At 42.4% G+C, this 27,125-nt stretch overlaps 4 protein-coding genes across 9 annotated transcripts; 3 read left to right on the forward strand and 1 right to left on the reverse strand.

Moving 5' to 3' along the window:
* The first annotated feature begins 694 nt into the window (after positions 1–694).
* On the forward strand, positions 695–5,413 carry scn1bb (sodium channel, voltage-gated, type I, beta b). Its single transcript, XM_041054024.1, has 6 exons — positions 695–939; positions 1,063–1,229; positions 2,205–2,442; positions 3,191–3,332; positions 4,745–4,819; positions 5,285–5,413. Exons 1-5 carry the CDS (start codon positions 891–893, stop codon positions 4,812–4,814), a joined length of 666 nt encoding a protein of 221 aa, XP_040909958.1. The 5' UTR covers positions 695–890; the 3' UTR covers positions 4,815–4,819; positions 5,285–5,413.
* Positions 5,414–5,906: 493 nt separating this feature from the next.
* On the reverse strand, positions 5,907–9,508 carry naxe (NAD(P)HX epimerase). 3 transcript variants are annotated; one of them, XM_041052864.1, is made up of 7 exons: positions 9,475–9,508; positions 8,671–8,861; positions 8,477–8,585; positions 7,853–7,963; positions 7,285–7,395; positions 6,767–6,914; positions 5,907–6,487 (listed from the first exon to the last, which is right to left on the reverse strand). In XM_041052864.1, exons 2-7 carry the CDS (start codon positions 8,841–8,843, stop codon positions 6,288–6,290), a joined length of 852 nt encoding a protein of 283 aa, XP_040908798.1. In that variant the 5' UTR covers positions 8,844–8,861; positions 9,475–9,508; the 3' UTR covers positions 5,907–6,287. The 3 variants fall into 3 exon arrangements, with proteins under 3 accessions (XP_040908798.1, XP_040908799.1, XP_040908800.1); XM_041052865.1 differs by having other exon boundaries at positions 8,671–8,858; positions 9,475–9,501; XM_041052866.1 differs by lacking the exon at positions 9,475–9,508 and adding an exon at positions 9,018–9,036.
* Positions 9,509–10,729: 1,221 nt separating this feature from the next.
* Positions 10,730–17,792, forward strand: LOC121191623 (lamin-A-like). 3 transcript variants are annotated; one of them, XM_041052859.1, is made up of 13 exons: positions 10,730–10,882; positions 11,406–11,758; positions 13,163–13,319; positions 13,807–13,932; positions 14,093–14,263; positions 14,492–14,617; positions 14,945–15,165; positions 15,298–15,571; positions 15,788–15,895; positions 15,995–16,114; positions 16,286–16,342; positions 16,834–17,034; positions 17,209–17,792. In XM_041052859.1, the coding sequence occupies exons 2-13, from the start codon at positions 11,421–11,423 to the stop codon at positions 17,242–17,244; spliced, it is 1,935 nt and encodes a 644-aa protein (XP_040908793.1). In that variant the 5' UTR covers positions 10,730–10,882; positions 11,406–11,420; the 3' UTR covers positions 17,245–17,792. The 3 variants fall into 3 exon arrangements, with proteins under 3 accessions (XP_040908793.1, XP_040908795.1, XP_040908794.1); XM_041052861.1 differs by having other exon boundaries at positions 16,837–17,034; XM_041052860.1 differs by having other exon boundaries at positions 11,409–11,758.
* Positions 17,793–19,023: 1,231 nt separating this feature from the next.
* usf2 (upstream transcription factor 2, c-fos interacting) lies at positions 19,024–26,819 on the forward strand. 2 transcript variants are annotated; one of them, XM_041052862.1, is made up of 11 exons: positions 19,024–19,476; positions 20,216–20,259; positions 20,518–20,633; positions 21,572–21,691; positions 21,957–22,119; positions 22,317–22,404; positions 22,688–22,732; positions 23,223–23,281; positions 23,455–23,546; positions 25,117–25,245; positions 25,773–26,819. In XM_041052862.1, exons 1-11 carry the CDS (start codon positions 19,439–19,441, stop codon positions 25,860–25,862), a joined length of 984 nt encoding a protein of 327 aa, XP_040908796.1. In that variant the 5' UTR covers positions 19,024–19,438; the 3' UTR covers positions 25,863–26,819. The 2 variants fall into 2 exon arrangements, with proteins under 2 accessions (XP_040908796.1, XP_040908797.1); XM_041052863.1 differs by lacking the exon at positions 22,688–22,732.
* The last annotated feature ends 306 nt before the right edge of the window (positions 26,820–27,125 follow it).

Raw genomic sequence — 27,125 nt, forward strand, 5'->3', positions numbered from 1 at the left:
TTTATTAAATATTAGTAGCGTGTAGCCTGCAAGAGGTAGCCATTTGATTTTTATAATAGAGCATGCAAATTAATTATATATGCACTGGCATGTAAATGTATTGTAGACGTTGAGTCAGTAGCTGGCATGGTGCACATTATATAAACACACATTACAGATTTGTGTACCAGTGTTTCGTCGTTCATTTTGCCAACGCAAGAGAACAGAGCATGTGGCCCCAGGCAGGTCTAACGATGGCTCTGTGCAGCTCACATTAGGACCTCAGGGAAAAAAGATAATCAAGTCTCAGGGTGTTGATCTGGGGAACACTGTGAGTCACCAGATATCTGGATAGCTTCATATGCTACTTGATAATTAAAAGCAGAAGGCCCACCACTTTAATGCATTAGTCCAATCGAGATAAACTGATGGGGGGGCTGTATCAAAAGCGGCAATAATCTGTGGCAATAAATCCTTCAGCCAACAGGAGACTGTTGCTGGCTTGAGCCAAAGAACTGAGACACTAACAGTAGCTCCACAGCGCCGCTAGGGCATCATAAACAAATTTAGGTGTATAAGGGGAGGTCTGCAGACATACATTTTTGCACTTTACAATGCATGAATAGCTGCTAGCGGCCAGGCACATACATGTGATATTAGCCTGCACTTTACTGTCGCACAGCTTTTTAGATTCACAGATAAGCTCCAGTCTTCTTAAAGTATAAAAGGAAACCTTTGCAAATATCAGTTCAGTTATTACAAAGTTGGAGGTGCTCAGTGTATGAGTGTCAAAAGGCTCATTTAAAGCTGCAACAGTTTTTTGGAGCTCCATACGAGGAGCGTTAGTGTTAAAGTTTGTACTTTTTGAGGATCCTCGTCCAACAAAACAGCTCCTCCTAACATCCAGTGACATGGCAGCATCACACCTACTGCTCCTTTCTCTGCTCGGCGCGCTGTTCGGTGAGTTGAGCTGACTCTTTGTAGCCTTCGTTTTTTGTTTGTTCCTTATGTTAACCCAGAGCTAACAAAAAAAAAAATCTAAATGGCACTAATGGTCTGTGTTTCTTTTTCTTTTGTAAACAGTGTACCAGTGTCATGCGGCCTGTGCAGAGGTGGACTCTGATACAGAGGCTGTGGCAGGCAAAGGCTTCAAACTGGGCTGCATCTCCTGCAAGAGGAGGAGTGAGGTGGAAGGTACTGCCACCGTCGAGTGGTACTTCAGGGCCAAGGGAGAGGCTGACTTTGTTCACGTGAGTGCAAATCCTCCCTTAATAAAGTGTATTTTTAGTCTGATGTCAGCACAAATGTGGCTTCTTCAGGGAGTTTTAAAATCAAGCTTGCCACATTCCGCAAGACACAAGCTATATATATGCCTTCATATATATAGTGCACACCCAAGCTCTCTTTGTTCCTGTGTCTCTCTCACTCACGCTCACATGTACCCTCATACACGCTTACTGCCCTGGATCATACGGCAGCGGCCTGTGCTGAGGTCATTGTGAGGTTCAGATGGAATCAATCGTGATATTTTACACCACATCAATCGTTAAAGCTGCATAGATGACACAGGACTGTGTTGACCTTGTCCTGGATCCTCAGTTTGCCACTGAAGTGTAGGCTGTGATAATGTAGCTGCATATGCTGTTTGGTTCAGTTTAGCATTATCCAAATTGAAAAAACCACGCATGAAGAGTTTTGACATTAATTGCAGAACAAATCCCTTATTAACAAAATAGCATAGTTTGGGGATTGCGTGAATTTCAGGGTTTTTTTCTTGCTCCTTGATGTGGCAGTAAAAACGGATTATCTTCTTCATGTATGCACATCTGTGTTGTGTATCTATGTTCATATGAACAGAATCTCAGCTGCATTCACAGATGCTGCAGCCACTTAAATCTCCCCTAACACTACTTGTTCTGTACACTCTGTTCAGTTCCTTTTGTATGTGGAGAGATTGACAATAAATTCTATCTTGGACCTTGAACACTGACACGCATGCAAACGTCAGAAGACTAGAGTGGAAATTCACATTTTACAGCAGTAAAAGAAACAGGCTAATAAATACAACAAAAAGAAAGTCAGGAAATTAAATTCAAATACCATAATACAGTATACAATAGTAAAGCCATTTACATGATTTGTACATTGTGCAAAGTATATATGCAGATGCATTGAGTTTTCTGTCACTAGCATTTTGATTAACCGTGATGTCTCGGTGGCACCAGATCTACAGCTATAACGAGGACGGACCCACCATTGAAAGCGACCAGTTTACGGATCGTGTAGACTGGAATGGTAGCAAAAGGAGCAACGACATCCAAGATGCGTCCATATACCTGCTCAACGTCACCTTCAATGACTCGGGCACCTACCGCTGCTTCTTCAACCGCATCCTCTCCTACGAGAACTACGAGTACAACACCGTCGTCGGCAAGGTGGTCCACCTCACTGTGGTGGCTAAAGGTATGAGGAAATAACTGCTCTATGGTGTGACGGGTCTGTGATATGAGCCAAGTGTTGCAGGTTCAGGCTATGTGCATGACCAAAATAATATCTGAAAGGTGGCGGGACTGAAATTTACAGTAAGGAATGTGGATAACGTGCATGTGGATAGTGGAGGAAACATCTCCATTATCCACATGCACTTTGGGTTAGAAGAAGTGGAGAAAGATAAGTCGGCCTCAGTGCAGCCTCACTGCTGGAGGGTTTTATTGTCCACTTTGACTCCGCACTAACTAATTTGTGACAGCCCTAAATATGGTGAATCCCACGGGAGACTGGCCATTTCGGGACAGAGCCAGCGTCTAAAAGCAGGTCTTTCTTGGCCTCGGGAAGCTTTGCAGCATCATTATCATTGTATCACTTGAAATATTCCAGAAAGAACTAGTGGCAGATATATCAAAATGTAATGCTTAGTGAAGATACGGCAGGTTCAGATGACTGTGATTCATAGGTAGCCTGCACAATGTCCCACAGGGGGTTCCTGAACAATAAGAAATCAGGAAGAATAGAGTGCAGGTGATTGCATCACGGGTCAGACAATGTTCTTATAACACAAAAGCATACTGCTACACAACCTGCACACTGTCTTCAGACTACACGGAAAAGAATTCCATCATTTGTTCACTGGATGCTTCCTGCTAAAGGGTAAATCCTGCTCACTTTCCTTCTTACTAAGAGCCTTGTTGATTTCCTGCCTCCTTCTGTGCAGCCACCAGAGGAACAGCTTCCATCGTGTCAGAGGTCATGATGTACGTGTCCATCATTGGCCTGCAGGTTTGGCTCCTCATAGAGATGATATACTGCTACAGAAAGATAGCAGCAGCTGGGGAAGAAGCGTTACGAGAAGCTGCGTAAGTATTTTTTTTTTTACTTGTCAATGCACATAGGCTCATGGCATATAAAAGCCTTGTAACTCCAGTTGTTGTGATGTGGTGACTTTTACTTTTGGTTTCTTTATAGGTTGAAAACAAATCCCATTTTAATGATATTTGACATTTAAAAAGGTGAATGTCAATCAAAAAAGACTTAGCTGCAGATCTTGAAAAGAGATACAAGGCTTTTATCCAATAGCATTCAAACCTTGAAATGTATGTGAGCCCTAACGATAATGGATTTTTGCAACAAATATAAACATAGATATTTGAGAGCCTTAAAAATCCAGCACAAAGCAGGAACATATTTGAGAAGGATTCCTTAAATTTGATTATTAAGGAATTAGTCCAAGATGTATTGAGAGTCATTTCATAGTTGGAAAATAAACTTGTGAGTGCTTCTTGGTGGACAAACTATGTAATGGAAGCACGGTTTCTCAGCTACCTGAAACGTATCTTTGACATTTCTGTACTGTAAATGTTTGTCGCTTCTCAGCTGGCATGTATCCTGTAACCTGGTACCAGTTCGAGTGCATGTTAGTTTTGAAACAACACATCTGGGTTAAAACCTGGTCACACCAGCATTTAAAACAGAGAAATTTTGTGGGAAAATTAATTATTTTCCGTGGAATCATCACGATCAATGAATTTACCGCGCAGCTTTTTTGTGTCGAGTTGGTGAACTTTGTGCCTTTGACCAACAGAAAACCGCTGTGACAGTGCTGACATTTGCGAGAACAGAGAGAGCCAGAGACTTCAAACTGGAGCAGGCTATCGAAGCTTATTAGCTTAGTAGCTTTGCTTTTCTTTAACCCTCCTGACAGTTGCTGGCAGCTGAGAATGAATGAATGGTACAAATAAGCTGAATAAACTTTGAGTTTAGTGTCTTGTCAGTATCTGGTGTGGCTGGGCCTTTAATTTTTGAAAACAGATGAAAATAATGCTTTGAAAAGTGTGTATTTCCCCATGAATAGTGCCACCCTTTATTCATGTCCTTCTGCTGAAATCACACCTATAATTTAAACTTATACCTTTATTACATCCTCTCATTGGTTCATATTTCTTTCCTCTAGTTCACTCGTCCTCTTATTTACTTATTTTTAAGATTATCGCTTGTTTCCATCATGTATGTGTGCTTTCATGTGTCTCTTTGTCTAACATCTCACGCTCCCTGTGTCTACTTGTCGTGTGTTCGTCTTGTTCGTCCCATCATGTCGTCCTCCTCCCTAGTAAAAACCAAAACCAAAATCTCCCTCCTGTAAGTCAAAAATAGAACAAAGACCTTTCATACGTTCATAACTGTGTTGTTTTATTTTTTTGTATTTTTTTTCACCCATGTGACAGTGATAAAGTGAGACATTCATTATGTGTCTTTTCTCTTTTCCTTCCAGAAATGCTGAATATTTAGCAATAGCCTCGGAAAGTAAAGATAACTGTGCAGGTGTGCAGGTCGGAGAATAGCACAGGTATGTTTTGGACTCAGAGTGAAAATGCATTTGCAGCATCATCAAGCGCCACAGTCTTTTGTGTAATTTGTGTCTCTTGGAAACACAAAGTATTGTACTGTATTAGGTACGCAGGTACAAATGCTTTGTTGGCGGGTCTAAGCGGGCTGGGTATTGAACCTCTGTACTTGTTTGGTTGGAACCAAACTGTGTCCATAGAGAAGTACCGGGTATTGAAAACTGACAAGGACCAAGATCCAGCATCAAATACTCACTCAGATTGATCACACTGGACTTATCCTTTGATCAGTCCAGCAGTTTTTGTATTTAACTAATAATGTGAGAGCAGGATATATTGGTGTTGTACTAAACTGGCATCTAAACATATATTTTCCTGTATTTACAGAGGAAGTGGATTTTCCTTGTGCTCAGTGGTTTCGATCATGTGACAGTAAATCCATGAATACGTTCTGTCTTTATCTTCAGGCTTCCTCCACGGACTGAAAACATCCTTTCCACCCTCTGACCTGCATGAAGACAACTTGGGGCAAAAACTCCTCTTCATCTCAAGTCACTATTTTACCTTTTCCTTGACAAAGATTACAAATGGATGTGACATACAAAGAGAGCATGGTACCAGCACTGTATATAGTATTCTGCGCGCAAAAGCATGTTCTGCACTTAAATGAGAAACCATTATGCATCAATGAGCCACATTGTCAAAAGCATATACTATACGTACAGTATTTCTTAAAGTGTAGTCATACATGTATATGAAATGAAAGTGGTACTATGCGGGTCTGCTGGACTCCATGAGGTTGATTAAAAAGAAAGGTTTTTACTAAATCATCGCCACCTAATGTATAAATAATGATACACACAACATGTATGGTAAAGTTATTTATAAAACAGAATGTGATGGACTACGATAGACGGTCTTTCCAGTTCCTAGTTGTACAATGACACCTTAAGATGTACTAATAAAAACAGAGAAAATACATGAGATGAAGTCTTCTGTTGAAAATAAGATGGCACATCACCGGAGGACGTGCTGATTTGTCTGATTCATATTTTAGAGAGTTGAGAAAGAAATAACAATGCATACAACTTCCAATCGTGTAATTTTTATTTTTGTGTAGATGAAGCAACCACCATGATCGAGCGACTAAATCTCTGTTATAACACTCTTATTGGATTTACAGCACAGCCTTAAACTCACTCCCACAACCATTCACTCAATCAGAACCATTCAAATTTACAGATGTAAAGGAATAGTTCAACATTTTGGGAAATACGTTTATGTGATACCACTCTCAATGTCTGCGCACTAAATTTGAAGCTACTGCAGCTGTTAGCTTTGCATAAATAGTGGAAACAAAATGAAACAGCCTTTCAGCACAGAGCCAGGCCCGCTGTTTACACTGCATCCAGTCTTTATGTTAAGCTGGAGCCGCAGACACCTCTCACCTCTCATTAAAACCTAAATCCCCTACAGTTGTAACACACAGTCCGTGTCGGGGTACTGAGGCAGGTTGAGCTGGTACTTCCTCTCCAGGCCAGGTGGCACAAAGCGGCCTCCGAGGAAGTGATACCGTCCTCTGAACAAGGAGGCCGATTTCTTGGGAGCAGTGAGAGAGATGAGCATGTCGGGCTGGAGTCCATCTGCGCTGCCCTGCTCCACATCCCAACCTTAAAAGAAAAAAAAAAAAAAAAAAAGCAAACAGGATGTTACAATCCAGTCCAGGAAAATGACCAAAACCAATAGGCCTCTTCCTACAGGGAGCATGAGTGTGCACACCTCACTGAACTTCACAGGCAGTGGAACACCAGGACATCATGTTAACATGACATTAGCTGTGGGACAGCAGCTTTTCACGCAATTAAAATTCACCCACGTGGTAGAAAGTACATTTTTCTTAACATTTAGTCGTCATCTCCTTGTGAAGTGCTGAGTGTGTGAGGACTGACCTGAGGGGATGTCGATGCTGGCTATGGGGACTGTGGTTTTCTTCAGCACGTCTAAGATGGAACCAAAAGGCTCTCGCACGGCCCCCTTGAAGCTGAAGCCGAAGATAGCATCTATCACCAGGTTGTAAGCCTCATCAATCACTTTGGCCTGAGAAGATGATAAGATAAGATAATTGTTTGTTTACATTGCCTAAAAAGAATACCAAACACCTACTTTTTAATAAAGTACATGTGTAAAACCTGACAAAGTGTTAAAAATTTCACATCCGTGAAGCCACTAACTGTGCATCATTAATTATTATTATTATTATTATCAGTCATTTTTCTGACTATTTTCCCCACAGGGATCATTCAGGCTTCATTTAATCTAAAGTGAAATCTCATTTAACGACATCTCACAATGTGCTATTCACTACTTGTGAAACCAGAAATACAAAGCACGCCCATGAACACAGTACGCAGATGAATTTTCTTCACCACTGCAGATAAAGCTGCTGCATTATTGATTAACACCAAACCTCAGGCATCTCAGTCAGGAAAGGGATCTCCATTTTCTGGCACTGTGTGGTCAGGCCCTGGAACAGCGGTTTGTTTGGCCTCTTCGGGTACAAGATGGTGGGTTCATAACCCTGCAAGAGGACACAACACATGGAGAAAATGTTTGTTCTCACTTTGAAAGGTGGTGTCCACAAGTTAGATCAAGCAAAGATAATCTCCACTCTGCACAGACTGGAAGTCTGATCAAATAGTTGTGGGTAAAGAACGCCTGGAGATTGGTTTAAAGATACCACTGAGGTTTTATTTAGCAAAGATTGTCCTCAAATGGTCTCTTGTTAATATGACTTAGCCACCCAATGTCAGAATCTCGCCAAATACACTCATGGAGCATTAATGTAGTGTGCTGTACAGCAGGGGTGGAAGAGGGGGGAAAAATCCCAATTAAATAAAAAGACAACAGTAAAACACACTTAAAGTAAGTAAAATATAAATACTTAGGTGAAGTATAAGTACCTCGAAACAATAGTTAAGTACAGCACTTAAAGAAATGCAGAGTATCTTACTGTTGAACATGTGCAGGACACTCACAAAGAATTTAAGGTGTCGGGCACAGACCAGGCCATCGCCTCCGTTGTTACCTGGTCCACAAATCACCAGCAGAGAAGGTCTGGCCTTGACCAGAGAAGTGAGTGGATACGCCTGCAGAAAGAAAGCATCACACCGCTACTGGTATTTGACAAGAAAAAAGAGGATTTTCTCTACAGCAGCTCCTCAGGAGAGACACATCTATTGATGTGGAGTCAGAGGACGGAGTAATCTGATTATTCCCCACTTCAGGGAGTAATGTGATTTAGACAGACTCATGCACTGTAAATGCAAAACCTGGTTTCCTGGTAACAGGACAGATGTTTGATGGAGAAACCAAGTCTACCTGGTGTCTGAGGTTTGTGCGTGTGCATAGAAAAAACACCAGTCCATAGTTAATGGAAAGTAAGATCGCACTGCAAAGTGTTTCTGAGGAAATGCATTTTACATTGTTGACTTTAATAAGATGATCAAAGTGTTTGGTACTTTTGTTTTTATTGTCTTTTATCTATTTTATTATTTTAATATATTCTCCTAATCAATTAACTGTGCAGCTGTAATTGTGCAGCTCTACATTAAACAGTCATTTTAATTTTAAAAATATAAGTGGCTTGACTGAAATCTCACCCGTGTGATGGCTGTGGCACAGCTGAGTCCAGCCAGCTCCATCAGCTGGTCCACGCTGAAGCCGTACTCACTGAAGAGCTCCTCATCGATGTGCTGGGCCTCCTCTTGTCTGTGAAGCATCAACAGCTCAGTTTGGACACACAAACAATCTGTACCTGGTTTTACTGCTGTGTGTACCAGATCCAAAAGCTTACCCGAGGTATTTAATGGCCTGGGCCATGGTGGATGCCGGTCTGCTACTGAAACAGTCCTTTTTGTGGTTGTTAGCTGCAGTGGACAGCGGACATGTCCCTGTCTGAGCGAGGGCTGCAGCAGCTCGCGAGGTCACCAGGACGCCGATCCCAAACAGAGCCCGCACACTCAACATCCAGAGAGATCCAAACTGCTGGAACAGATGAGACCACAGAACGGAGGGAAGTCAGTCTCCCCCACCAATCACATGACTTAATGAACTGAGAGAAGAGCCTCTGCCAAAACAAGAAGCTTTTGCATGAAGCCATGATTCAGGCAGACAACTCGAATAAAAGCCCTGTGATCTCACCTTTAAAGAGACTGAAGAAACAAAGAGTCTTTCAAATCTGTTTAAACAACAATAAACTGCTCTTTACCTTCTTCATTGTACATCTTATTTTAAAACATGAGTTATCTGAACTATCATCTTGTGTCACATCGATTAATTTAAATTGCCCTGAGGTGAACAAAAGTCGAAAACTCAAATATATCAAATCTTACTCTGTGTTTCACTCGGATCCACCTGTGTGGGCTTTACTCACTTTAGTAACTAGCTAATTTGCCCTTGATGAACATGACAGCGACAGACAGTTATGTTATTATTAAGGTTTGTTTATTTACTCTTTAGAAACGACAAACGACTTAAAACACAAACAGACTTGTGATTTTAGCTTCTGTTTCTGGTACAGGCTGCACAGGTTGTTATCTAACGTTAACTGTTTGCGTGCTGATGTTTCACTGCAAGACAAAATATTGATTTAACTCACCAAACGTTAGCAAGCCCGGAAGTACCGACTACTTCCGGGCTTAAAAAAAAAATAAAAACTCTTCTCAGATTTCAAAATAAAAGTCTGCTCCATTGAAAAGTGACGGTGCCAGACGCTCTTAATATGGAAATTGAATGTGGTGGCAGAGGTATTTCCGTCCGTAACACTGAAAACGCTACACTAAAATTATCATGTTAGTCCGGCAATTAAAATTTTACATCATAAAAGTATAAAATTATTATCAGAAAAATGCACTCAAAGTATCACAAATAAAAGTGCTCATAATTTAGAATGGCCCATTTCAGGATGTTATATTATTCTTGAACTTATTAGCTGGTCAAGATTTAGCAAAATTTTAATTTTTTTCCAAACTTTTTGAACAAATATCAGCAAAAACAAAGACAAGGGTGGAGACAGAAACAACACACTACAGTTACAGCACAGTATTACAGTGGACATACGACACAATAATGCTAAATGAAGTACATACAGTTTGTGTACACAAGAAAGCTGTTTACAAGCTTATGGTAACGTGTGGATGCACAACTTGCACAAGCTGAGATCTTCAGATAAGTAAAATAATAAACCCAAGACGCCATGTTTTCTATGGTTGCACTAACAAATTGACATACATATGCTAGAGGTCGTGGGCATCATTTCATACACATTAGCAGAGGACAGGCTGTCTTATTTTATATCTTTGAAAACATTGTGATCTCAACTAGAAGTTAAATGTAAAGTTATGTGCTTTTAAAAATTGTCTCCATTAAACAACACTTGGTTGCATAGCATGAGTTTGTACCAATGAGGTTTAAGAGATTAAATATTTTACAATATTTAGAATATTTAAAGTAGAAATCAAGTTTACTTCCTCCTGAAGTAATATTCCATTAAAAAGAGGCTTAAGTGTCTCAGGTCTGTATTTCAAGGTTAAAAACATCTAAAAGCTTTTATGGAAATTGTTCATTTTAACTTCAAAGAGAAGTATGAGAAGCTTGGTTTGACTCAAATACTGTAAATGACTTGAACTCAACTCTCAGCCAATAGATCTGCTTAAAATTATCCCTTGAAAGCATCACATGGCATTTCTGCATTTCTTTGAACAGAGGGTGACTCATTCATTCACATTGCACACCCATCAGAGAGAGAGAGAGAGACAGAGAGAGAGAGAGGAACAACCACCTACCACTGTGCCAAACTTGAGGCCAACCTCTCTCCTCTCCTCCCATCTCATTCTTTCCTATATGGGCACTCACAGATGAGTTTGCAGACAGCGCAGTAACAGACTGAGCACAGCTTGAGAACGAAGACAGACTCTCCAATCACAAGTTTACAAAGAAAATTAACAGACAAAGCTACAAACATCCTCGGAGCAGAGTTTTCTCTTCTTCTGATCGGCTTTGAAAAGGTAAATCTTGCTGTAAAAACTGGCATCTTTTGTGCAGGGACATAACTTTTTGGGGTTTTGGGTGGAGTTGATAACCCCTCCCATGTCTTTTGATTAATTATGGTTGTTGCCTTTTGTGTGTGTGTGTTTTTTTTTTTTTTTTTGTAATTGTACTCAAAGGAGTTGGACTTTTCTGTAAAGAATACTTATTTTACAGTGAATTTTGTTTCCTTTTCCACTCTGAATTTGCAGTTATGACTCTGTTACATTTGGACAGAGGTTCACAGATGCATGGCATGTTTTTGATTACTGTTTTTTTTTTGTTTTACTTTAGTAATACAGCGAATGTTGAATGTAGGTTTGTACTGTGAACTGCATGGTCAACTTCAGCTACCCTCATACATAAAGTCCTGTAAGTTTAGTATTTGTTTGTGTATACCAGAACTTAACAAATCCATATACCTGCTTTAAAAATTATAAAACTTAAACTTAAAAAATGTATTTAGATCCAGAAAGTAGATAATTATGTCTGCTTCTACATCAGCAGCAGATAGGTGCAATGGCGACACCCAAAAACACACCCCGAGGCACAAACACACCACTATCCCCCAACCGTATCACTCGGCTCCAGGAGAAGGAGGACCTGTCCAACCTCAACGATCGTCTGGCTGTCTACATCGACAAGGTCCGCTCACTGGAGGCTGAGAATGCCGGTCTGCGTCTGCGAATCACCGAGTCTGAGACAGAGGTCAGCAGGGAGCTGACGGGCCTGAAGGCCGCCTATGAGACCGAGCTGGCCGATGCCCGTCAGACTCTGGACTCTGTGGCCAAAGAGCGAGCACGGCTGCAGCTGGAGCTGGGCAAGCTGAGAGAGGACTACAAGGAGCTGAAAGCCAGGTGGGTCACAGAGCACTACTCTGGTCCAAATCTAAATCTGATAGCATCTCCTACAGTGTTTGCTGTGTGGGCATGTGTGTGCAGGGGTGGGGCTAGTGGAAAGAAAAGAAGGGATAAAACCCACACAATATTCTTCTTACAAATTAAAAGCTGAGCTCATAAGCAATAAAATTACCCCCTTACTCAGTTTAAGACATTGGGGGGGTTTCTGTCACAGTTTCACTTGGTCTGGTATGACCATCACCTTACAGTGGCTAATTTTATCTAACGTCAGACAGATATTGTTGTGTAACTGAATTAAAGAGTCAGTCTGATGCAGCTGACTCACCTCTTTCTCTGCCTCTCACACTTTCATCTCCCTTTCATCTCCCCTTGTGGCCACAGTGGCTGCTGTTTGGCTAAAGTAACACAGCTTTAAAGTGACCCAACTCTCCTGGAAAGAACCAACAGTACAACTGTAGACGTGCAGTAAAAAGATTATTTCTTCTTCGTTTGTTATGGCAGAACACAAAACAGAGCAAAAAAAATATTTAGCTAGTTGCCTCTTTTCCAAAATTAAAAAGGTTTCAGAGTTTTAAATCCAACTGTTTGTCTGATGATCATGAGAAGGAACAGCTGCCCTGAGGTTTCTGAAAGCCCCGTCTTCAACCAAATCTTAAGTGCGTCCATTTGGACGAGTGAAAGTCTTTACTATTGCAGTGTTATTATCTAAAACATCTCCGCATGTGAGAACACAGTTACTCATTAGCTCCTAATAACTGATGCTTGTATAACTTTCGCTGACACCGTGTGAGCTGCGTTTGCCCTGCTGCCGGGGCCACTCCCTGCCTTTAGCATACCCTCCTCATTGCTCACTGCAGTTTGACGTTGGACTTCCACTGCGTCTCCTTCCCATGCTCCGACATCCAGAGCCTGATGACTAACTCTTTCCCCCAGTTTCTCCTCCTTCACCAAAGTAATCATTACACACACACACACAATACGTGGCAGTGTTTAGAGGACTCCGCTCTTGCCTCCATTATTTTTCCATAAATATTGAGTTGAGTTGGCCACAGTGTGTTTGGCAAAGCCAAACGTTGCTATGGCAGCATCTCAGCTAAACACCAATGGCTGTGGCTTGTGGCTACCAGATACACGGGACTGGACGTAGATCATTGCGGTCTATGAGTCATATGCACCGAGGTCTTTCCCCTGTTTTATCCAGCCTACATCCTTGTTCTAAAATAGCTCATATTTTTTTCATTAGCCTGTGCAAAGACAACTGTAGTTTTCCACTTGGTTCTTAAGTAACAAAGCAAAATGAATGTCTATCCCTGTTCCATTGACCGGAATATCCTCAATCAACACTAAAAACACACACAGGAAGATGCAACTTAACATGTGAGACTCTTTATGTCCTTACAGGAACACCAAAAAGGAGTCAGAATTGACAGGAGCCTTGCAGAGGCTCAAAGACCTGGAGGCTCTGCTGAACTCAAAGGATGCGTCATTGACTACGGCTCTGGGAGAGAAGCGTAACCTGGAGGTGGAAAACAGGGACCTGAAGGCTCAGGTTGCTAAGGTAAACTCAAACCCACACTCAATTTCAAACTCAGTGGAAACACATCTGGACTCAGTCTTCCTACACTCAGCCTACATGATGACCAGCTTTCAGTTTGTCCCACACCATCCTCCTGTGTGTTTTCCACTTTGTGATGCTAAATGCCACCTTATCAGGGACCCAGTAACAACTCCATTTTTACCTTTACCACAAGTCATCTGTGTTCGAGTATATCCAGTGGGGTTTGGAAAGAGCTTCACAAGCACAGGACTTGTATAAAAAACTTGTGAAAATGAAATCTAAAAAATTCTTGGGACTTTCTTTTGCTGACTTCAGCTGGCAGACTTTTTTTGTCATGGCCACTGGAGCTCAGATATTTTGATTAAAGGGCAGTCTTCCTACTCATGTTCCCACTTGCTGTATTTACTGCATATTCTTGGATTATGCTGCCTGTTTATGTGAATGTTTGTGCTTTGTACTAATATTCAGTTCCTGTCGGCTTTCTTAGCTGGACACCAGTTTGGGCGATGCCAGGAAGCAGCTGCAGGATGAGATGCTGAGGAGGGTGGATGGAGAGAATCGCATCCAGACTCTCAAAGAAGAGCTGGAGTTTCAGAAGAACCTCCACTCTGAGGTCAGGCACCCCAAGAAAAGTTCCTCTCATCATTTTAAAAAGGAACTCTTTGTTTCTCCACTTATTCTTTCTTTCTATTACACCAACACCCAGCTGTTATTTAAGAAAACAACGTGTATTTGTAGTTTGAAAAGATTTAAAAAAAAAAATCCTCCAACAGGAACTGCGGGAGATAAAGCGGCGCCATGAGTCTCGTATGGTTGAGTTGGACAACGGCCACCAGCAGGAGTTTGAGAGCAAGCTGGCAGAGGCTCTGGTGGAAATGCGTAACCAGCATGAACTGCAGATCAAAATGTACAAGGATGAGATTGAGAAGACCTACAACGCCAAGGTAGGCCTTTATGTTGGCTTTAATGTTGTTGTAAGACAGAGCAGAACTAGAACATGACAAAGGAATAAAGGTTAATTTTACAATACTTGTTTTCTCTTCTGGTCTTCACTGAAAGATAAAATATCAGTAACATAACGCGCAGCACCGGATAGATGGATTGATTTGCAGCAGTTTCTCAAACCAACCCATGTTTTATCAATTCTCTACCTCACTGTTTCTCTACATCAGCTGGAAAGTGCTCGTCAGTCTGCGGACAGAAGCAGCCACCTGGTGGGAGCAGCACATGAGGAGCTCCAGCAGACACGAATTCGCCTGGAGTCCACGTCGGCTCAGCTCAGCCAGCTGCAGAAACAGGTGATCAAAAACAAACAGCTCACATTCAGGGTCCTATCATCATTAATGGCTCGTGTGAGATGCTTATCTCAGTGCGACAACAGTCACATTATGTGACATTTTCCTTACTTCATAGCAACGTAAAAACAAAACCTCACATGAATACATGTTCAGGGACATAGAAACTATTTATACATTTATAGACATTAAGATTTATTTAATTGATTCTTTATAAAAGCTCTAGTTCAGTTGTTTCTGTTGTTAGATTCCTTTGAAACAGTGTGTTTTCAGACTTACTTTGGTGATTCTGGTCTGACGATAACTGTGGGACTCCTCTGTCTGATCCAGCTGGCGGCCCGTGAGGCAAAGGTGAGGGACCTGGAGGACGCCCTGTCTCGGGAGCGGGACACCACACGTCGCCTGCTGGGTGAGAAGGACAGAGAAATGGCTGAGATGAGGCAGCAGATGCAGCAACAGCTGGATGAGTATCAGGAGCTCCTGGATGTCAAACTGGCTCTGGACATGGAGATATGTGCTTACAGGAAGCTGCTGGAGGGAGAGGAGCAGAGGTACGTTGGTCTGAGTTGAATCTTGGTCATGGTCTATGACTTTATTCAGTAAAATCAGAGTTTTGCAGAAATAATAAACTCTCACAACTTGATCCCCCCTGTTAATAAACATCATGATGATTATCCCTGCAGGCTGCGTCTGTCCCCCAGCCCTCCGCCCACCAGAGTGACAGGAAGTCGTTCCTCTACGTCAGCAGCTCACTCTCGGTCAGTCCACTGCAGCGCCCAGAGCTCTCCTGCCAAGAGGCGTCGCCCCAACGACACCGACAGCGAGGCCTCCAGCTTCGCAGGAGGAGCCGTGGCTCGCACTCGCATCACCCAGCAGGCGTCAGCCAGCGGACGGGTCACTGTGGACGAGGTGGACCTGGATGGGAAATATGTCAGACTCAGCAACAAAGCAGATGAGGTGAGTTCATTATAAAGGTAGAATAATTAAATGTTTTTATTTAAATAATCATCCTAGAAATGTGTTTGTTGGGACTAATTACTCTTTCTGCAACTGTTGGGATGGTCAATATGATCACGTTGTCTACAGTTTCCTGACATTACATTACTGGATGATTATAAAGCCACAGACACAGTGAAAAAGAAGCACTGACTTTTCATCCAACTGCTCCTGCAGGATCAGAATTTAGGGAACTGGCAAGTGAAGCGGCAGGTGGGATCTGGTGCACCCATCATCTTCAAGTTCCCGGCTAAATTCACCTTGAGGGCCGGGCAGAGGGTCACGGTAAGCAGCGTCTTATGTCATCACCAGTCAGCATTTGATAAACATGGTTTATCAGATTTCTGACCCACTGACTGACTGTATCTTTTGCATGGCGGTCAGATCTGGGCCTCTGGCTCTGGTGGAGCCCACAATCCTCCCTCTGACCTGGTGTGGAAGACTCAGGCCTCCTGGGGCACGGGAGACGTGTTCCAGACCACTCTGATCAGCGCCAACGGAGAGGTACATTATATATAGTGGACTGTATATGGTGGATACTTTATTAAAGCCTAAAGTACTAAGGTTACATGAATATGGCCACAGTTCCATTCACTCAGTTCTTAAGTGTCAGAAATTAGGATAACTAAAAAAATAAACACTATAAAAATAAACGCTATAATGCTTTTCTTCCAGGAAATGGCCATGAGGAAAGTCACCCGCACACAGTTTGAAGAAGAGGACGATGACATGGTGAGAGAACTTAAATCAGTAGCCTCCTGTATACATGCATTATACAGTATTCTGCAAGATCAGCAAAAGTTAGTAAGCAGCATTGACCAGTTGCCTAACGTTCATGATAAATGGAGCTGATGTACTTTGAACTTTGAACTCTGCAAAAACTTAAGAACATTCATCAGTTTTCAGCATCCGAGAAATATTAAATTAGCTATTTTAACACTAACACGGTAATTTTGTTAATTGATTGATATTTTCTCAATTATCCAATTAAATCTTTTATCCATCAAGTGTAACGAAACAGAAAAATACCCATCCTAATTTCCCAGAGCCAAAAGAGGCCTACTTGTTTGCCTGATCAGTTCACTTTGCATCATATAAGTCCAAGAAAATCAGCAAATCCATACACCAGCAGAACCTACAACCAGGGAATATTTGGCAAGATCAGCTAATCGATTAATCAACCAGTTGTTGACCATCCCTGAACCTGTCTCTCTCTGGCTCAGCAGGTGGCTCACAGCACTTGTGGGGACAGCGAGTACAACCTGAGGAGCCGGACCGTGGTCTGCGGCTCCTGTGGACTGCCGTCAGACAAATCCAGCAACTGCTCCGTGAGCTCGGCTTCCCGCTCCTTCCGCAGCGGCGGCATCTCCGAGGGTTTGCTGGCACCACACTCCTACGTGTTCAGCACCAGCACTCCTCGCAAGGTGGGCACTGCAACACACGCAGCTGAGTTTTCTAAGGGATAATTGGACAGCAAGCAAATTATTCAGCTTCTCTTGGAGGCAGAAGCACAAGTGTCTTTCCTGTATATAAAAATCAAAGTGTTTATTTAAGACACTTTGTGTGATGATACTAACTTTGTTAAATTTTCCTCTCAGGCTGGACTCAGACTGGAGACCTGTAAAGTCATGTGAAACCCCTGGATCCATATTGAAAAAAGTTATTAGTTCTTTACTTATCAGTTGTAGTTATTTAGTTCAGTTCATGTACTTTGGAATAATGTTCAAGATATCATATGCAAGAAAGCTTTGTACTGCTTTTTTATAATGTACATAGGCATGCACATGAAATATTTTCTCGACTTTAAATGGTGATTTAAACAGTCACTTCTGTTTGTATTGGTGATATTCAGTCTTTACTGAATCTGTTCAGGCTCATTTATTACCAATAAATAAACAGTGTGTGATATCCACAGATACTGTGGCTGTTAGAGGAAATCATACTATTCTTACACTATTCACAGTTAAATCAGATTTTTACTACGCTCCTTAAACATACTGACGCAGCAGGGTTGCAGTAAATCCATTTGTGCTCACATATTTTGAAAAATGCATTTATTTTTGAGTATAATTTTCTCCTTGAGATGAAGTAAACTGACCTCAGCCTTGCAGATCTGCAGAATAATGTGTATTTTTGCTGATATCAATAAACCTGTTTTCAGAAATCTGCCTCAGGGCTGAAATTTTTTTTTAGATACCACAAGATAACAGCACAACATTTACAGTGAGATTATAGTTGTAACATATTCACGCTCATCCATAAAGTACATTTGTGCTTAAGGACCATTTTAAGGAGCTTGTTCTTCTCAGAGTGGCATACAGCAAAGGTCTGGACTCAGACCTGTGGCACTGTGGTTACATGGTCAGTGGCCTCAGATTTATGTTGTGACCCCCTGAGGGATCCTGAACCCCAGGTTAGAAACCACTTATTTAAAGGGGAAAATCATGTTTTGACGTGTTTAATGTGCACTCGTGTCTACGGTGTGCTTGTGGGGACTTACACATCCTGTAATGTTTTCTATTGTTTTTGCTCTATTCTGTTTCTTCCCCATTTTCTTCCAAATTATCAAACACTGTGATTCATTCATGATTTTCAAGCTGCTTCGGATCAGTTTATTCCTCACGAAGCTCTTCAGCGTGTCTGACAGTCATGGGAAATCTCGCTGTTCCCCCAAAGGGAAATGCAACAGAGCTCAGAATTCAATTGTGAATTTAATGAAACATTTAAAGGAAAAATGTTTTGCCCTCGGTCGTGGTTAAACCGTCCCTGCCCGCAGACAGATCCGATATCGCCTCCCTCCGGCTGGATTTGATGTGAAGGTTGACTGGCTGCAGAAAACAACCACCAACCAACACCAGCTGCTTTCTAACTCAGCCCACTGTGTCCTAACCAGAGGTCATTACGCGTTTTTCTTAAGTAAAACTAAAAACTGCTGCCTAACGTGATATAACAGAGTGAATTAGGAGCAGCGTGTGAGCGCTGCGCGTCGCTCTGTGGCACCGCACGGCCAGCGTTTGTCATGTGGTTTGTGTGAAAACCCGTATTGGATCTCTGTGGTCACCTGGGCACAGGACCTGAAAAAAAGTGCCGCCGAGGAGATGATTGTCATCCTGTGTCTGAAGATAAATACTGAGAAGTTGAATTGGATTGTCTGTAATATGTATTAATACAACACAGCCTCAAAAACCGGAGGCAAACTGACCATAAACCTTTAAGTTTTAATACAGAAATAAACCACTTTGATCCGTCTCTATCCACCAAACTCTTTGCATCCGATGTGTCACGTGAATACTACACTACAATACGTAAAAGTGCACCAAAGCAAAGCAGCACAAAAGGCGAAAAACACTCGTTTCATGGCCTAATAAAACGCACAAACTAGTCCACTCCACGTCTTATTGAGCGCAGGTCTCTGCCCGCAGCTTTGCGCGGATAAACAGCAGCTGTGCGCGGCGGAGCAACAAAAAGGAAACCAAGGGCAAAACGATTCCCAACGCGCTGTTTCAAAGGAAATAATCCTGCGTCCGCACATCCAGCACTTCATCTAAGAGGCTTTAATGATTTTAACCCCCGAGCCGGAGCACCGCCACCGCCGGCGCGAAGCTGCGTAAACGCCCGGGTTGTGTTTTTTTTTGTTTTCCGCACTGACGCAGACGGATCCGTCCCGCTCCGCAGCGGCCTCCATTTTAGCTCCTCGCCCGGTCGGTACCTCACGTGTCCTGGACTGTCTTTCTCACATGACCCGTGTGTTTGTCCCCGTGATCAGCGCTTCCATCTCCGTAAATCAGTGTCGTTGGATATCGGCGTTTTACACCCGCAAAAACCTTCATGGATATGCTGGAGCAGAGTCTGGACAGCGCGGCGAGGTGAGAGACTGGTGGCCGCTTCCTGCTCTGCCATGGCTCCCACCACGGCCTAAAACCTTTCCTGTCTGCAGCGCAGGGCTCTGTTTAATAACCCTGCTGCTCCTGATACTTTTAATATTTGTTTCCTGCGGTGCCTCCCGGTTTGGATCAGTCACCGTGCAGCTTGCTGTTTCAGCACCCGCGAAGATGTTTTCAGCAGAAACTCTGCGCTCCTTTTTTTTTTTTTTTTTTTTTTTTTTTAAACAAATCTGTAAAATCACATCTGTGTTTTATTTACAAGTAGCGCCGATGCACAGCAGCACTTTGTGTCTGTTTTTCAGGGTAACATCTAAACTGCACTGCGCTGTTACTGTACCTGATGCAGCTCTTTTAGGATTAAAATGCTTTTATGAAACCGGGAGGGGCGTGTGTCAGAAGTGTTATAATTATTTTATAAGTTTGTCTTTCCATGCGCAGATAATCAAATCATATAGAGTTAAGTTTTTATTCTCAGATAATTGTATTTTTTTCTATTAGAAGTTGCAGAAAGCAAAATCTAATTTCTGTCTCCCTCAGACGCCAATTATCTGTCACTTTATTTATGTCTTGTCCGTCATCTCCTCATGCGACCGCCCGGGGGCGCCCTCCGTCCACCACTGATTACACTGCATTAATGATGATAAATCAGCTTGATTCTGAGAAATGTGAAATTTGGGTTCCGCTTGAAATTGACTCATTAATATTCTCTTTTTGTTTTTAGTCACGACAAACAGGAATCAGAAGAGGTGGTGCAGTTACAGGAAGGTGGGAGGCTCATGCCGTCTGATCCACACAAGTGAAACAAACATGATTCTTTTACGAAAATGAAAATAAAAACATTTGCTCCTATGAGGCAGACACATTATACGAGCTGAGACAATATTTTTTTTTTAAAAACTGAGCTACATTCAGTAAAATGTTTGCAATCATCATCTGCAGGCATGCATCAGTTCACATCTGTTTGTACTTGTGCCTTGGTTCAGCATCACAGATTTGTTTAACATGTTGACCTGTGTGTTGCAGGAGAAGCGGTGGGGACGGAGGAGCAGACTGCAGTGACCATCACCGGTGTCCCGCAGGCTGCGTTCGCTGACCACAATGTGCAGTACCAGTTTCGTACAGAGAATAGCGGAGGACAGGTGAGCATGGAGAAAGTATATCCCAGACGTACAGTTACTTATAATCAAATAAATAAAATATGTACTTCCATCACTGTGTAGTGCTAGGTTCAGTCTTTCCTTTAATCTGTATTTTCCTATAAAAGTTCAATACAGTAGTTCAAAAATTTATTTTCACTATTTCCCTCCCACCATCCTAATACTTTGAATGCCCAGTAACAAACACTCTTACTGCAGCACAACAGTTCCGCAGAAATCTAAACAGGTGCTGTGTTGACGTCGAGATATTTCCGTTTCCCCCCCCACCAGTCGTCTTTTATGATGCTTAGCCTGACAGAACCTTACCCTAACTCTAACCATTTACCTCTGCTACATCTAATTATAACTTAACCTATACCCTAACTCAGACCACAGAGGCGGGGGTGCTACGGGAAATCGAAAAGTGTTTCGAGACTTTGACACACACACACCTGCCTGCTGTGCCTAGTTACGGTTGCTAAGGGCTACCCTATATATAGAGTTTTAGCTAATGGTCATTTTAAGGCTGTGTGTGTGTTGCAGAGTGCTTCTGGGCGTAGGATTGTTCAAATGACACCCAGCGACATTAAGTAATGCAAATTATTCTTAGCTGCGTTCACACCAGGCTTATTTGTGGAAGTGTATTTGAATTCTAGAGAAAACCCCAAACCCCAAGGACCGGGAAACGCACAAGACAGATGTTAACACCTGATAAACATTTTCTCATACTTAGAGGCTTAGCAAAGGAAAACGGTAAGTGATGTAAAAGTTGGCTGAAATTTATGAGCGTGAGCGCTGGAGAAGGGAAAGAGTCTGCTTACGTGTTTATTTTTTTTTTTTAAAAAGCTGTGGTTTCATTTTGAGTTGGTGGAGAAAAACCCACAAAACCCCTGAAGAACCTCAGCGTGATCCCTCAATTTTCCTCTCCACTCCGTCCCCAGGTGACGTATCGCGTGGTTCAGGTGACAGACGATCAGTTAGAAGCAACAGCTGATGGGACTGGAGCCGTAAGCGTCGTCTCCGCTGCAGCATTTGCTGGAGCCCCTCAGGCTGTGGCACAGGTGAGTTAACATGCATGTACTGTGACACTGAACCAAGGGTGATTTTTGTCTGTGATGTTTGCTCACAAGTCATTTTACCTGCTGAAATCACTATGTACTAAATTATTTTTTTTTTTTAACATTTGTTCTTTTAATAATGGATGGTTCACATCCATTATTAAAAACAGAAATGGAAAAAACAATAGGGAAACTTTGCAGTGATCAAACGCAGCCTTATTATATATTAGTTGTTTAGTGCTTGACTGATTTGTCCCTCACCTTCCAGGCTGTTATCCAGAACCCCTTCAGCAACGGGGGCAGTCCTGGCGGGGAGACTGTGAGTGGAGAGACACGTTTCGCTTATTTCCCCGCCGCCACCGTCAGCGATGGAACAGCCACGGCCGTGTCGGTGCAGGCCACCGCCGACCCAACGATCACGCAGGCAGGAGGTGAGAAAACGCTCCATGATCATCTGGTGAAAAAGTGACTGTGTATCACAAAACGAGAAACGACAGAATTAATTGTGTAAACAGACTTTTTGTTGGTTAGATCACTGACAAAATACACAAATAGAAGCTACCAGTGCACCTTCACTCAATTTTAACTCACTTCAATTTTCTATTTAATGTGTCCCTTTAAAATCCAGGTCAGTTTTACGTGATGATGAGCCCCCCCGAGGTGCTGCAGACAACGACCCCTCGCACCATCGCACCACGCACACACACCTACACTGCGTGAGTATAACACAACGTTCATGCCTTTCCTGAAGTTACCGAATCACCATGACTCTCTCCCACATGTTTGGTTGACCTCTCACCTCCACATTTTCTCACCCCTCTCCCTGTAACTTCTCAGTGGATTGGCTGTTCTTTACCCTCTTCTTTCCCCTTTTTGGAATGATTAGTTTTGTCGTTGTGTGTACAAATGAACATACAAAAAAACAAAAATCAATATCCATCATTTAAAACATCCAACATCTGAAAACCACACTCTGTCCTACTTACCTGCCATCCCCAGAGACCTTGGTGAAAGCGAGATGTTGCAGCATGGCAGTACAAACTGGTGAGACGAACTTTCACATACGCCCCCCCACCCTGCCTCCATCATGTGTTGTAGAGACAGATGTCTGGTTGCTCACTAATCAATCTTTAGCATCCCTGTATGGTGAATTATATGTTGACAGGCTTAGTTTAGTAAAGGCAGCTTTAGGCGAGCAGTGCCCTATGACTGAGTCCTGTTAGTGCAATTCCTAAGCTGGATCCTGCAAACTTGTGCCCTTCAGAGGACTTAAAGGTTCAGCAGTGTCCACATGAGACAGTCAAGCTCTAATAGAGACTTAAACTAATGGTGCATTTGGGCGCTCCTCATCAACAAGCCAAAAAAAAAAAAATGAAAAAGCCCCAGCTATGTGGATCTTTGTTTGGGCGCATTTGACAACAAGGATTTTTGTTAATTGGACTCTAGTTCAGGTTTTACAGATTTGGTTAATGTTCAAAATCTGCCATTTTATTCATAACTTCTTTGCCAAATTTGTTTTGCTGTGTCTTTACAGGAAGGTGGAGGGTCCACGGGCGCCCAGAGATGAGAGGCGAAGAGCACAGCACAATGAAGGTATGTGGTCACTGCTGTGACTGACTGTTGAAGCCAGCTTTTGCTTTGTCCTGTAAGGACTTGCATGTTACTGCATACACAGGGCATTTCTATATATTCCATATTTCCTGTTAAAAAAAAAAACAGATATATGATGTGAACCACCCTGAGTCTCTGTCTCTCCTTCTTTACAGTGGAGAGAAGACGAAGAGACAAAATTAACAACTGGATTGTCACTCTGTCAAAAATCATCCCTGACTGCAGCGTAGACAGCAGAACTGGAGCGGTGAGTATTGTCCACAGCGACAGATGAGTGTAGTAACAACCACAGACTGTATAAGACATGGACGTAGCACCCATTGGTTTTGGGGAGTCGGTTTTGTGACCAAACCATGGACATTTAAGCTGCGCCATCTTGGATTTTAGAGGGAGTGTGCTTTCCATTTTTGGCGGAAAGGCTCTACGGGTCAGCCGCGGTCAGCCTGCCGAGAACCCGCCCACTTAGCTCGGAGAAATATTTAATATTTACCGGCTTTCACCGCAGCCTCCATCCACTATGTACTCACAGTTACAGCAGCACACAAACAGCAGCAGCCGCTTACTGACGGAGCTGCTCTGTCCATGCAATGTCGGACTTTTTAAACAGAAAAATGAGACCAAATAAAATTGTAGCCTAGTATTCCCGCAATAAACGGACTCTGAGAGCACGGAACACACCGCAACAACGTTCCTAACATTAGCTGCTCCGGTCCTCTGTCTGTATCAACAGCGACCATAAATCGGCCATGAAGTCATAAGCTAGCGGCAAAATATGCTAACACATGCTAATTAGTTCAAACATCCAGGTAAAAAAAGTGAGAAATTTACTTACCGAAAAAACTGCAACACAGACTCCTTCGACGGTCGGTTAGTACAGTCTACACTACAAGTCATATTGTCACAAAAACATATCCGAACATTGGCAAACAAACACGGACACTTCAGCCCCTGTCAGCCGCTGGAGGTAGCCGCCTAGCCCAGCCGATGCTTTAGCAAAAAGCTAACTGCCAGTTCCTGTCTATGGAGGATGTCACTCAACGTAACCACGCGCCAATTTATGTAAGAATTTTAAGCCTAAATAACACTAAAACGGTTGTGGTACAAAAAAAAATTTCACCCGCCCCACAGTGTTCACAGAGGTGGAAACTATCAATAGAGACCAAAAACAAAAATGTACCAGGCTGTAAATATGTTTTTTAGGCTGTAAAGCTATTTTAACATGGGGGACAGTGGAGAATTGCTCACTTCTGGAGCCAGCCCCTAGCGGTAGCCGAGGAACTGCAGCTTTTTGAACGCGGAAGTGATCCTCACTGCTGAAACCTACTACTCCCCCCATGAGTAACCCAGGTTCGATAAAAGGACTTTTGGCTGTTTCACATCTGAGTTCATCTTGAATTCATGTTTGCGTTGCATGTTCTGCAGTCCATGTCTTCACATTGCCGATATAAACTCAGCTCATAAACCTGACCACTTCCGTACTTGCTGTCTCTGCATCTCGTCCTTTTACCTAATGCATGCTTGCATAACTGATGCTGACAGTCACATTGAGACACCTGGAGTAACCACAGCCTAGGGCTCACACTCTTAGTCAAAATTAGGCTCTGTTAAGAAGTACTACTAATCTGATATTGCTCCACACGAGTTTGGCCGAAAGGCTCTGAAATTGTTTAGTCACTGGAGGAAAGTTCAGTGAAGGTTTATGTGAGTGACACAATGGGAGGGAAAAGCAGATGGGTTAAAATGAGAAGTTAGTACTAAAGGAGGCGATGAGTCATTTTCAAACACATGATGTTTTGTCATCTGTTGTTTTTTCTCAGAGTAAAGGAAGCATCCTGTACAAAGCCTGTGACTACATCCGAGAGCTGCGTCAGAATAACCAGCAACTGCAAGAGAGTTACAAAGAGGTGGAGCGAGTCAAGATGGACAACGAGCTGCTTAGACAACAGGTTAACTTCCCATACAACACTCTCTGCTTCAGTGCACTCAGCCTGAATTGGATTTACAAGTCTAACCTTTTATTTTGACCAACATAAAACAAAAGATTTTGAGAAGCAGGTCTGTGAACTTGAGGCACATTTTAATTTGTCGTATTAGCAGGAAAACATTGGGGCTGGAAGCAGCACATTCACACTGCCAGCTCTGCGATCTTACAGCTGTCTTGAGTTGTCCAATAAAGTGAGCATTCAAGTCATAAACATGAGAATTTTTCCCACCTTTCCCATGCATCCCATATGACGTATACATGGCAGTCTCAGCTCTTGAGCGTTATAAAACAATGCTAAGTGTCAGTATTCTGTAATTATCACTTGTGGCCTCAGTGGCCACTGTTCAGCAAGAATTACATTAATAAGCGCAGACAGTTCAAATACTGTTGCTGAACTAACCCTCTAAGGATAAAAGAGGGTTTGAGTCTCACAGCACTGCCTCTTCTGTTTTTTTTCCTGGTCTAATTATCTGTGTGGTGGTTTTCCAGATCGAGGAACTAAAGAATGACAATGCACTGCTTCGAGCACAGCTACAGCAGCACGGCGTAGAAGTCAATGGAGATGCAACACCACAGTGATTATGGACTGGACACATGTAACGACACAAACACAACGTTGCATCCTCCCACCCACCTGAACAATACAAGGAAAGGAATAACAATGAAAGACAATTTCCATCCGAAACTGGACCACAAAAACACGCACAGGGCTCGAGAAGAACACTGAAGGACTGCAAACTGAAAATGCCTCTTCCACCTCCAGCAGTTTAAAGACTGAACGCTCTGAAATCCGTTAACTGTGTAGCTAACTGAACCTTTCACCTCTGCTTCAAGGAAAACAGCCTCTGCACAGTTCCACCATGCTTGCACCAACTTTTCTTTTCACTTTAAACTATGAGCCTGCCACAGAAATTTTACTCATATTGATTTCACCTTTTTATCGTACCACAAACTCCTACTCCTTCCCTTTTTGTTGACATTTGCTGTGTGTGTGAAACTACTAAATGTGACATGAATGATCGCTCCCATTTACTTTTAATTTATCAGTCTTTGAGGAATGTGTGCACAGAAAGGAAAACTGGTTTCCGCATTTACTCCTTCCCCAAGAACGAACAAATAGCAGATAAATCATATATGTTGATCATATTCATCACTGTCACTAAGGATAGTTTTACTGTCACTGGATCATGTGTGTATATATATTTGATCTGTGTGCAGATTTCTGCCTCTTAATACTGACACTCCAAGAACCAGGCAGAGTCCTCAAACATAGCCCAATGTCAGTAAATTCAAAAACTATAATACTGTTCTGACAGTCAAAGTGTAAGCAGCATTGCAGGCATGGAGGTTTTTATTTTTAGTCCAAGGCCTTAATAGAAGCCTGTTGGAGAATCTAGGTGTTAACATAGCTCAGGTAATTGGGATGGTGCACTGGCAAGTGGTTCCCAGACTCAATGAAGTCTTTACATATATATAGAGTTTAGGTCTCTTTTGTGTCCCCATTCGGTGCAATGTACAGATAAATGAGAATATGGAGATGATTTTCAATGTGTGAATCGTTTTTAATGGGCATTAAAATAAGGTTTGTTTATCTGCTTAATAGGTTACTGGTGTGATGCACTGAAATAGAGGTTCAGTCATGTGAGGTCTTGGTTTGAGACCAGGTTCTGTTTGGCCCACCAGTCCTGCTGCATTTTACTGGACACCCAAGGTGGCTTCTTTCTTTCTTTTCTTTCTTTTTTTTTTCTTTTTTTGCAATATTCCCAATTTTTTTTACAACTCTGGGAACCATTGCTGCTGACAAAAGACCATAAAACAGCCATGGTCAGGAATGTGCTGAGG

Source organism: Toxotes jaculatrix, chromosome 13 (genome assembly GCF_017976425.1).
Source record: "Toxotes jaculatrix isolate fToxJac2 chromosome 13, fToxJac2.pri, whole genome shotgun sequence".
Taxonomy (NCBI): domain Eukaryota; kingdom Metazoa; phylum Chordata; class Actinopteri; family Toxotidae; genus Toxotes; species Toxotes jaculatrix.